Source organism: Pteronotus mesoamericanus, unplaced genomic scaffold (genome assembly GCF_021234165.1).
Source record: "Pteronotus mesoamericanus isolate MK-2021 breed Mesoamerican mustached bat unplaced genomic scaffold, CSHL_Meso_final contig_68, whole genome shotgun sequence".
NCBI classification, from domain to species: Eukaryota; Metazoa; Chordata; class Mammalia; order Chiroptera; family Mormoopidae; genus Pteronotus; species Pteronotus mesoamericanus.
Window position 1 is genome coordinate 14607918 of NW_026555234.1, and position 12606 is coordinate 14620523.

The window sequence follows — 12606 nt, forward strand, 5'->3', positions numbered from 1 at the left end:
TGCGGTAAGATGGTAAGACATTTGCTTTAATGTTTTTACCAGATGATGTACATGTTGTTTTCACTGGACATAGCCCCAGGGAAGGGAGAGCCAGCTAGGGAATAGACAGGTCCCAATGCCAAGGACAGCAGGCAGAAAGCTTCAGAATTCAGTGGCTTCTGGTCACGTTGCAACAAGTGGATTTAAGACAGAAAGAGGACCACACCTTGAATCTTTTGTCTGGTGATAATTTAGAAGATAGACTTCTGGTTTGTAACACTAGATGGTGAGCACAGTCTCTGGCTGGGCTCCAGCTGCGTGGAGAAGGTTTTGCAATGCCCACTGGAGACTTTGATTTGAAGCCCAGCTGGGCCGACCAGGTTGAGGAGGAGGGAGAGGATGACAAATGTGTCACCAGTGAACTCCTCAAAGGGATCCCTTTGGCCACTGGCGACACCAGCCCAGAGCCTGAGCTACTGCCAGGAGTTCCACTTCCACCTCCTAAGGAGGTCATCAATGGAAACATCAAGACAGTGACCGAGTATAAGATAGATGAGGATGGCAAGAAGTTCAAGATTGTCCGCACCTTCAGAATTGAGACCTGGAAGGCCTCAAAGGCTGTTGCAAGGAGGAAGAACTGGAGGAAGTTTGGGAACTCAGAGTTTGACCCGCCAGGGCCCAATGTGGCCACCACCACAGTCAGTGATGATGTGTCCATGACTTTTATCATCAGCAAGGAGGATCTGAACTGCCAGGAGGAGGAGGACCCCATGAACAAGCTCAAGGGGCAGAAGATCGTGTCCTGCCGCATCTGCAATGGTGACCACTGGACCACACGCTGCCCCTACAAGGACACGCTGGGGCCCATGCAGAAGGAGCTAGCTGAGCAGCTGGGCCTGTCTACCGGCGAGAAGGAGAAACTGCCTGGAGAGCTGGAGCCTGTGCAGGCAGCCCAGAACAAGATGGGGAAGTACGTGCCACCAAGGCTGCGGGACGGGGCCAGCCGCCGTGGGGAGTCCATGCAGCCCAACCGCAGAGCCGATGACAGTGCCACCATCCGTGTCACCAACCTGTCAGAGGACACCCGTGAGACAGACCTCCAAGAGCTCTTTAGACCTTTTGGCTCCATCTCCCGCATCTACTTGGCAAAGGATAAAACCACTGGGCAGTCCAAGGGCTTTGCCTTCATCAGCTTCCATCGCCGAGAGGATGCTGCCCGTGCCATTGCTGGGGTGTCCAGCTTCGGCTACGACCACCTCATTCTCAACGTCGAATGGGCCAAGCCATCCACCAGCTAAGCCAGCTGGCTCCGCTGCCGCTGTTGGGTCCCTGGCCTTAGGGCCCTGCAGCAACCGAAGGCGGCCTCAGAAAGCAGGGGACTCCGAGGGCAATAAAAAGGCTTTAATCAAAAAAAAAAAAAAAAAATGTTTATCCACAGTGTCTGTAATTCTATAAATTTGAAGTACTCTTCCTAGTTTCTGTCATTTTTTGAATTCCAGGAGTTCTTGGTGAGTCTATAGGATACCTTGATTTTAGTATCTTTCCCTTGTTCTTGAATGTATTGAAGGAATTAAGCTTGTGTTTCTATTTATTTAATCTGTTAGAGTCTATTTGGCTAATATTCCAATATTTGTTGGAGAAAATATGAAATTACATATTTTTTTCACTGAATTTTCTCACTAAAAAGCAGATTTTTAAAGTGAAAAAGTCAAAAAATAGAGCTTTTATGATTTTTTTCCTTTGGATTTGCAAGTCACCTTTAGGCTGTCTAACTAAGCAGCTACGTTTCTCAGAAGTAACCCACACTTTGTGGGCCACTCATTCCTTATTAACAGGGCTATCAGTCTACGGGTATCTGCTTGATGTGAGTGATCCTTGGCAAAACCGAGTTCCATAAGTGGCAAGACAAGAGTTCCTCTAGATAAACTGAGTTTATTTTTCTAAATTGAGATACGATTTACTTAAAATGTACCATTTTAAACTTTGTATTTCAGCAGTTTTGCCGTATTGTGTTTTAGGACCGCCATCGCTGTTTACTTCCAGAACACTAAAAAGCAGCTCCTTATGCGCCTCCCCTGACAGCCACCCATCTGCTTTCTGTCTCCATGGATTTGTCTGTTTGGGGTATTGTGTATACACAGGATGAGACAGTGTGTGGTCTTGTGTTTCTGACTTCTTTCATTTAGCATGTTTTCAGGGTTCCTGCATGTTACATTATAGCATGTAACAGTGCTTCATTTCTTTTGTGGCTGTATAATCTATTGTATAGATATTAGTTTCTTCTTTTAATTACCATGTTTTTCCTAAGGTAGTATTATTGTTAAATTATTATAAATGTTTACTTTAGAGGCATAAGTTTAACTTTTGGATTCTTAGGAACAATAAGTTATTAACGACCAGTTATTGACAAGAACTGGTATTTATGGAGTGCTTGTCATGTGGTCTAACTCATTTGATCCTCACAAAAGCCCTAGAAGACAGATGCTTTTATCATTCTTACTTTCCAGATGGGGAAACTGAGGTACAAAGGGGTTAAATAACTTGACCAGAGTCACAGTTTATAAGTCACCAAGTCAGGATTTGAACCTAGTCAGCCTGGCTCCAAAAATTAAGTTATCCTCTGGAAGTAACTTTGCTTTTGAAATGGTGTATAAGCCTTTCTTACGTAGTCCATTTCCCTCTTGTCATCCTTCTGTTTTTCTCTTTCTGAGTCTACCCCCTGCCTTGTTCCACAGCGGTTTGCAAATGAGTTAACTGGTTTCCACTTTATTCATATATTTGGCATAAGACATTCATATTAGTCAGGAGTCTCTCTCTCATTAGAAAATTCATTACTGGCGCCTAGGATGTAGCAGGCTTTAGTCCAGCCGAGGTCCTGGGCCTCACGCGGTGCTGTTGGGCCCCTTTCTCTCTCTCACCCGTCTTTCTCTGTGCGTTGGCCTTATTCTCCAGACAGCCGTCTTCATACTGCCGGGGGCCTCCGTCTCAACCCAACCGCCCGGTAGAAGGAGGCTGTCTTTCCTAAGGGCTCCAGCAGCCAGACTCCAGGGAGTCGCCTGCTTAGCTTGGCTGGGGTCGTGCGCACATTCCAGAGCCAGCACTGTGGCCGGGCAGGTAGGTTCACAGGTAGGCGCTCTGGCCAGCCCCTGACCAGCCACGTGAGGCGGACTCTCCACAGGAAATGGGGGAGATGTAGCTGCTGGAGGACAAACAAAAGAAATCATATGTACGCAAGTGAATTATCTAAGACAATACATATCAGCTGTTGGGAGCACTAAGGTTCCTATCTTTGGTACCTGACTTCAGTTAAAATGGTAGTGTTGCCTTTCCAATAGTTTGGTTTTTTGAAGTTACATTATAAATTACATAATGGATGTGATTTCATTAAAGACAAGCTTTTTCCACTAATTGTGTTGGACTGGTTTATACACAAAAGAAGTGGAAAAAATCATAGTGTTTCATCTCGAAGAATTTGTTCAATTTCCAAGGATTCCTGGTTTCCTTTTTTCATTTTTAAGGAAACATGATCTTTAATACTGTCACCCTAAGCGTTTGGATTCTGACTTTTTAGACTTTTTAAAATGCATTTAGGATTTTCGAGAATTAGAATCATAACTTCTACTCTTTTTTTTCCCCCTGTTGTATTTTAGGCACATTTTTTTGAGGTGTATTTTACACACATTTTTAGTATTCACAGGGTCGTGCAACCATCACCACCATTGAATTCCAGGACAGTTCCCCTCACCTGTGCAAGGAACATTTTCCCAATAGGCAGTCTCTCTTCATTTTCCCCTCCCCAAACCCTTGGCCAATAGTAATCTACTTTCTGTCTCTTTTGGATATTTCATATAATTGGAATCATATAATATGCAGCCTTCAGTGCCTGGCTTCTCACGCTTAGCATAATACTTTCAAGGTTCATCCATGTTGTAGCGTGCATCGGTACTTCATTCCTCCTTTTGGCTGAATAATATTCTAGTGGATGGATATACCAAATTCTGTTTATCCACTCACCAGTTGATGGACACTTGGGTCCCTTTCACTTTTTGGCTATTATGAATAATGTTTGCTGTGAACATTTGTGTACAATTTGTGTGAACATATGTTTTCATATCTCTTGGGTATCGTATTAGTTTGCTAGGGCTCCTGTTACAAAATACCATAGACTGAGGGGCTTAAACAACAGAAACTTATTTTCAGACAGTTCTGGAGGCTAGAATCCCAAGAGCAAGGTGTCAGCTGGTTTGGTTTCCGAGGCCGCTCTCACTGACACGCAGATGGCCGCCGCCTCGCTGTGTCCTCACACGGCCTTCCCCCGGGCGTGCACGTCTGTTGTCTGTGTGTGTGCATGTTACCTCTTTTCGGGGGGGGGGTAAGTCTTGCACATCCTTTGTTAAATTTATTCCTATTTCATTCTCTTTGTTGTTACTGTAAATTGTTTTCTTAATATCGTTTTGTATCATTCATTGCTATTGCCCTGGTTTACCTTTGTAAAAAAAAAAATTGTGACAAAAGACACATAGCATAAAATTTACTTTGGTCACCATTTTAAATGTACAGTTCATTAGAGCTAAGTAAGTGCAGTACATATACATCAGTGTGCAGCCATCCTCCAGAACTGTCTTCATCTTAGCTGATTTTTATTTGAAAGATTTAAATGGCTCCTTAACTCTTTTGCCTTAAATGCCGTACCTTGTGGTTTTTGCTTTCCTTGAGCCTGGAGTTGAAGTCTCTTGGTTAGAGTTGGCTGTAGGGGATTTGGATAAAGTTATTTTATAACTAATGGAATTCACTGATACCTTTTTTTCCTGTCTGTAAACCTGTGTGTGGGTGAGCTACAAATAAAAGCCAAAGGTGTTGTACTAAGGATATCCCAGCTTAGTTTCTTTCATCCCGTACTCTGTTACTGAGTCAGTTCTGCAAAAGGTCAACATTGGGTGCTAAGAGAGAGCTGGTTCATTGAGACATGGAGTAGCCGGAATGCATTCATTCTGTTGCCTGTATTTATGATGGAGTGTGTGGTTGGTTCAGATTTCTCACAGTTCAGTCAGGAAAAAATTCCTGTGTGGTGCAGAGTGGCAGTGAATAGTTACTTGTGGAGCTTTGACTTTGGTATGTTGTTGCCTTATGAACCGTTTGTCCGAGGCTGCAGAGAGCTGCCTCAACTCCAGCACTCTGTTTAGATAAATATCCTTTTCAGGAGGTCTAAGATATAAAGTTAATATTTGCTAGGATGGATTTCTATATGCTCTAATTTTAGCATGAAAGATGTGAAACTCTATTTGGTAAACTACCATCCAAATAAAATTATATCCAAAAAATGGATTTCTTGGGTTCATTTCATGAACTGATTTTATTCAGCTCTTGATTACATTTCCTGTGTGTAGGGCATGTTTCACACTTGGTAACTGACTTATTTAAAGAGAATGAATGGCCAAAATAAATGAATGTCCTTTTGAGCAGTTTGCAAGTGCATGCATTTCTGATTGGTTTTGTTTGCCTTATTCAATGGAGAGAATAATTCTTTGTGGCCCATTTCATTTTAAGAGGGTAATGTGGAGTTATTTTTCATAATTTAAAATATGAATAATTATGTTCCCTTGTTTGTATTTGATGAAACTTACAGCTGAAATCCAGGCTTTTTTCTCTCTCTGGCTCCACACACTGCTGCCCAGAAAGTTTTGGACAACCGTGCTATGTTTAATTTTTTGCAAACAAAATTTTCTTTTTTAATTTAAAAAAATGACTATTGTGTTACTGTGAAGCAATAAAAATGGAGACAAAGTAGGAATATATTTAAATATGGATTGTATTTTTTTTTTTTTTTGCTTACACAAAGAAATGCAAGAGAAAACTCAAATGATAGATGACTCACAGCTGTACTAGTATTGATAGATATATGTTCATTAAATAAGATATATGCAGGAGTGGGCAAAAGTAGGGTTATAATTGTGAGTACATGAAACATAGAGCTTATTCTATTATTATTATTTATTCTTGTATTATATATTTTTCCATACAAACAACTATTAACCTAATTTTGCTCACCTCTGTATATTATCAGCTATTTGGAATTTAGATAAATAGGAGGACATTTGTTGATTAATGGTAATTGACATTGCTTCACAGTTTTTGGAATGTTAAGCTACTGTATATTGTTTATATATTTTTCATTTATCCAAACCTTTTGTTTATTTCTCCAATGGAAATTTGTTTTATGAAATTAGCAGACGTACTGACAATGTCTTCAATAATATTAAGCGATAACATATTGAGAACAGTGAACAGCTGTTCTGTCTCCGCAGAAGGAGAAACAGTTTAGATTATAGGAGGGGAGATATTGTTGGACCTAAACATAATTCCCTAATATTAGGGACATTAAGACAAGAAATCTTTATACCTGGTATTCATTGAAATAATTATACCTAACATTTCAGTATATGCTCTGTAGCTGGCGCTGTATTACGCACTTTACATACAATATCTCATCTATTCTTATCAAGTCTTACTATAGAGAAACTACGTTTTTCATTTTGTTGGTGAAGACACTGGGGCCCAGATAGGTTAAATAACTTACTAAGGCTGCATAGCTAAGAAGTGAAACCCAGAGTTTGAAACCAGGCCATCAGATTGTAGAGCCTGTGCCCTTGACCACAGGGTAGCAGGAAGAGGGTAAGCCAGGGATGCCCATTATACTACTCACCATGGGCGGCAAACCCGTGGTAGACAGTCATGGGTAACTGAGACTAGCAGTAGGCGCCGTGGAACGGTGCTGTCGTGCTCTGGTCAACCGAGTCGTATAAGGAAGTCATATGTCCCTGACTTTCTTCAGTCTTGCCACTAGGTTATGCGTTCCATAGAAGGATAATGTGTTTCATATGTGAATTGTTCATAACAAAATTGTCCAAATTCAAAGTTTTATTGAGATAAAAATGAGGTTTTTATAATATAAGAAAAATTCAGAAAAATATTGAGAACCATATACATAAGTGGAGAAATCAGAGACAGATGGTAAAATAACACTGAAGGAATAAAGAAATCTCAGTCTTACAAGAAATCAAATAAGTTATGTAGTATGAATTTTGCCTAGTAAATTAGCAAAAATTTGTAAAATGTTAAGACCCAAATCTGGTACTCTCATTCATTGCTGATGTATTAAAGTACTATATTACTACCCCTGAAACTAATATAATATTGTATGTCAACTGTAATTGCAAAAAAAATTTTTAAACAAAAGTACATTTAAAAAATGTAAATAAAGTAGTATGTTAGAAGAATAAAGTGATTCAATCAGTAAATAATTATTCCTCCCCATCAGCCAACTATGGCAGATTAACAGGTTCTGTTGTGGGTCTAGCTCTTGGCAGTTTTATTTTTTGGCCTTTAATGTCTGTATTATAAAAATACTACACATTACAAAAATTACTCAGGGGAGATCCAAGATGGTGGCAGGGTAGGTGGAAGCTACACTCAGCTCCTCCCGGCACCAAACTGGAATTACACCCAAATCATAGAGCAGCCTTCCTGACTAACCAGCTGAAGACAAGCTGAAGAGGAGCCTTATGACCAAGGGCTTACAGAAGAGGCCACATCAAGGCTGGGCTTCTCCAAGATGTCCACGTGGTTGTAACCCTGTCACGGCCTGTGTTCCAGTCCCTGATACCCTAATGAGGGACTTGGATTAAAGTGGAAAAACCCTGTTTTCTAGCTGTGATCTAGCGGGGAAGGCTCTGACCCCCCAAGGAGTAGAAGACCTGCCACCCACGCCCCCGCCAGCCCCAGGGCTGGCAGCGCCCGGCCAGGCTCACCAGCACGGGTGCGATCCCGGAAGCCGTGTTGGCCTCACTGCGGGAGATCCCTCGGGGCAGCAGAGACCGGGGGTCAAGGGAACCCCCGGGAGCTCCTGGCTCAGAATCTCTCTGATGCCCGCAGTACAGATGCCCAGGCCCCACACCCAGAGATTTTTGTTTGAGTCCTACTGATAACCAGGTTCTTTCATACTCTGCCAACGGGAGTGTGTAATCTGTACAATTTAGCGGTAACTATTTGGAAAGCCATGCGCTTTGACGTAGTAATCTCACTTCTAAGAATTTCCCCTACAGTGATATGTGCATATCAAGTGAAATGAAGAGGCCATGAAGGTAGACAGTACAGCAATGATTGTAATAGCAAAGATTAGAAATAAGCCACATGTCCAAAAAGATTCTTGAGTTTTTAAACTCTGGTAGAGTTGTACAATGAATACTCTGTGTCTTTTTAAAAAAGACTGAGGAAGTGCTGTGTGAACTGATGTGCAACTATCTCCAGGATTTACTGTGAAGCTAAAAAAGTGAAGGGAAGAATGATGCGGAGTGTGCCGCCCTTTGCACCATCTGAGGTGGTATTTGCGCACGCCATTCCCTTCAGAAATCCGGGACAGCAGTTGCCTCTGAGAAGGGAACTGGATGTCTGGGAACAGGGGCCAATAGAGATTTTGCTTTTGAGAGCATTTTGTACCTTTTAAATTTCGTAGCAAGTGCCTGTGTATGTATTTACATTATTTTTTTTTTAAGAAAAGGAAAAGCTCTGCCAGTGATTCTGATGTTCACAAAGATTAAGAATCAGTGCAAACGAGGCACTCCTGAGACCACCCAGAAGAGCGAACATGTCCATCTAAATATTTTTAAAAGTAAATAAATATACAAGGTCTGTCTGGGAAAGGTCCAGCCATTGTTATCGAGGACGTTTTCTGCGGCATTGATGTAACTTGGCAGCCAAGGAGACTGGACTGGAATGCTCGTGTGTGAACAATGACAACTTCACTATACTAGTCAGTGGGGGCAGTAGGCACTGTTGAGTGAGCATGTGTACTGTGTGGCAGTTGCATTCAAAATGACTGAGCGAATAGAGCAATGAATCTCCATCAGATTTTTTGTTAAGCTTGAACATTGAAACTATTTGGGTGATTCAGAAGGCCGCAGCTATGGGCAACTGGTAATTGGCAGCTTCATCAAAATAACACGCCTACTCATGCATCACACCTCATGCAGAGTCTTTTTGTGAAACATCAAATCACCCAGGTGCCTCAGCACCCCTACAGCCCAGATTTGGTGCCCTGCGACTTCTGTCTTTTCCAATATTAAAATCGCCTTTGAAAGGGAAGAGATTTCAGGCCATCAGTGAGTTTCAGGAAAATACGACGAGGCAGCTGATGGTGACCGAGAGAACTGTGTGAAGTCTCAAGGTGCCTACTTTGAAGGGGAATGAGATGTCGTTGTCCTATGTTCAATGTTTCTTGTATCTTCTTCAATAAATGTCTCTGTTTTTCATATTACATGGCTGGATACCTTCTGGACAGACCTTGTATAAATATCCCTCTTTCCTGGCGCTAATTCAGTAAATATGAAATGTACATAATACTTTTTTTAACATATTGAAAAGATATTTTATAGAGCTAATCTGCAATAGACAAGGAAAACTTTGTTTTAAATATATTTTTGTTAATCAAAGAAGAAAATACAGTAATAAGTAGCTGTTGAGCAGAAATGTTGATTTAGTATTTTCCTTAGAATTATTAACTGAGAGATGTATTTTAATTGCCAACCTATCTCAAGCTTAAACTGCATAATAATCTACCAGTAACCTGATTATGTATACTCTTCCGGTCCATAAGAGCATGTGTATTTTATGTATGAGTATTCCATAGTTTTATAACTGATTTATTAAACTTAGGAACATGATTTAAGTTCATTATTCATTATCCACTGTTACCAACTAAGATTTTGAGTAGCATTATTTCAGAACACTTAAGGAATGATGAAATTGATTTTATTAAAGGTGTGATTTCATTGTTTTAAAATTTAGTTTATATTTCTCTATGACATAACTATGACTGGGCAAGTAACTCCAGTAATAAATTATTTTACAGGTATTCACAGTTTTATATGGAAGATAGCTTTTGCCATTATAACATGTTTAACCATCACTTCTTTGATGGAAAGGTAAGATTTATAACCATTATCTCTCTCTTCACTTGTGGGAGAACAAATTCAAGAGTATCTCCTTTGTTACTTTTCTAAAGTCTTTTTAAGATCAAAGTGTGGCTGTTCCACCATTTATTGATAGAGATATTTTTATTCATTAATTGAGTATGTATTGAGCATCTAGAAGTGGTCAAATTATTCCTCTTTCATGGCTTACTTTTCGGGTGAAGACCCACGTTCTCACCAAGGCGCCCGTGGCTCGTGTCGTCTGGTGCCTGCCACTCTTCAGCCCCTCCTCGCTCTGCTCCTGCCTTGCTGTCTGTGGTCAGGACACTCGACTTTGATCTCGAACTCTCATCTGGGCCTGACCTTTCCACCAGAGGGCCTTCTGCCCGCCTGTTCCCTCTGCCCTCTACTTTCTCTTCGCCTTGTCACCTTTCCCTCACCCTTCAGAGCTCTGTTCCAAGTTCACTTTCTCCAGTCTCCCTGAGCCCCAGACAAGGTCAAGTTCTCCTTCCTAGAATTACAATACTATAATTAAGTAATTCCATGCGGATAGTTGTTTATGTCTGCCTCCCTGATACATTTCATGTCCCAGTTAAGGGGATTTATGGTTTTATTAAGTTAATCCTTAAAAAGTAGTGTCAAGAGTGCACCTTAATGTAAACTGTGAACTCTGGGTGATAAAGATGTACCAACTTAGGTTCATCAATTGCAGCCATACCGCTCTGGCGGGGAATGTTGATCATGGGGGAGGCTCTGCGTGTGTAGGGTGGGGGTACGTGGGAAATCTCTGTACCTGCTTCTTACTTTTGCTGTAAACCCAAAGCTGCTGTAAGAAATTAGTCTTAAAAAAAAAAAAGGATATGGCTTTTTAAAAAAAGCTCCTTTCAATATGATGTTAATGTCATTAAGAATAAACAACACAGCAGAGCTGATACTTCTACTCCAGTTTGAGCTGTCAGTGCTGTTACAAAATAGAATTCACAACCAACCAAGTAGTCACATCTAACAGGATATTTTGAATTTGAAAATGTTTTGGGATTATCAAGACTACTTGAAGTATACCCACACACATGCATATATGTGTGTGTCAATTTTTTAAAAATTGTGAACCGTACTTATATGTATATTTTACTTTAAGATACTAGCTAATGATAGAATGAAAACTAAGCAAGACCAAAAAACTAAGTAGGAAATGAGAACCACCAGTCAGGGCACGTGCAGGAATCAGCCAATGGATGCATGAATAAGTGGAACCACAAATCACTGTTTCTGTCTCTCTCTTTGTGTCTCCCTCTCTCTCTAAAATCAGTTTTTTTAAAAAAGTGGATTCTGTAGGCATTTCACAGATGAGAGAAAAAAAAAGACTTGGTTATTATCATTAGGATGCACACCTGAATTTTTGAGAATTGTACCTCAATTTACAAAAAAAGACCAGGCGATAAGCATTCTGGGGGAGAAGTCAAGGATGACTTGGTGGTGCGTCCTGGATTTGTATGTCACCGGAGCAGAGTGGAGGGATGGTTGGAAGTGAGGCCTGGGAATGCGCGTCTGCTGGGGCTGGAGGAGTATTGATGGGGCCGCCTCTTCAGACCGTGGGGCTTGCGCTCAGGGCGGGTGGCGCAGATGAGGGAGGAGCCGAGCCTCTGACTGCTCGATGCTGCAGTCGCGGGTCAGCGGTGTGTGGTTTGCTTTTACCATACCATGACTTTGCTTCTTATTTTGAATAACAACTACAAGAGTACAATTTAAATACCAACTGGCGAGCAAGAAAGTAACATGCAATTAGCCTTTTTCTGGGAAAGTCTGTGTAACTTTTATTGAAAATTTACAGAGTTACCTAATCAGTTTCTAGAGTAACATTTGGAATAAGCGGCCAAGACTGAGCTCCACTTTATCCTTCCTGCTGAAAACATAGGTCCAGCTCAGCCTTTCCTCGCTCTGTGTTTTAGGAACAGCCTCTAAGTAGCACTGTAACTGTAGAGATTGATCTACAGAAAACTGTTGTTTCAATGAATTTACTCTCTGCCCTTTTCCTGCGTACTCCCTGAGTCAAGGTTTTCAGTGTATACCTTCTTCTTACCAGTCTCTTAAGTGTTTTTGTGTGTCCTTGGCACTTGTGAAGGTGTGTGGGGAGCTTTGAGGACATAAGTCTCTGTCACTACGCATTAGCACTTTACAGCCCCCTGGATTAAAAAGCAGGCATTTCCCTCACCAGACTTTTTAATAGCAAATAATAGAGTGTTTGGATTACAAAAAATGTCATGTGCCTTAATGGTAAAGGGGATCGAAGTACGTATAGAGAGTGGCATTTGAAGTGCCAAGCAGTTTCGTAGTGATAACTGGGACGGAGGAAAGCGTTCAGCCCAGGTCAACTCTGGCGGCACAGCGAGCGTCGGTCCCCATGGGCGGCCTCCGTGAGGGCCTCGGCGACTCCGGACTCCGGACGGGACGTTACTGCCTTGACCCTTACCTGGAGAGGCATCCTGAGTATTTTTTAAGTTTGGTTAAGTGTTTAGGCCTAGTTTACGTGTGTATTTTCTTTTTTCTGCTTTTAACTCTAAGGAATTCAAAGGTTTTTCAGAAACATCATCTGCCCTTTAGTTCATGTAGGCAGGTGGCAAAAGGGCCAGGTAGCACTGGGAGAATGATTCACCTTGTT

The 12606-nt window shown here is 41.4% G+C and overlaps 2 protein-coding genes across 3 annotated transcripts in view; both read left to right on the plus strand.

Annotated features, from left to right (window-relative positions):
• The window catches only part of ZCCHC4 (zinc finger CCHC-type containing 4), a 44649-nt gene that overhangs the window by 14220 nt on the left and 17823 nt on the right, over positions 1-12606 (plus strand). For both annotated transcript variants that reach the window (XM_054582006.1, XM_054582007.1), the window contains exon 6: positions 9887-9959. In XM_054582006.1, coding sequence (XP_054437981.1) covers positions 9887-9959 — 73 coding nt within the window. The remainder of the gene's footprint in view (positions 1-9886; positions 9960-12606) is intronic.
• On the plus strand, positions 22-1398 carry LOC129077562 (eukaryotic translation initiation factor 3 subunit G-like). The gene has a single exon (XM_054582008.1). It carries the CDS (start codon positions 315-317, stop codon positions 1275-1277), a length of 963 nt encoding a protein of 320 aa, XP_054437983.1. The 5' UTR covers positions 22-314; the 3' UTR covers positions 1278-1398.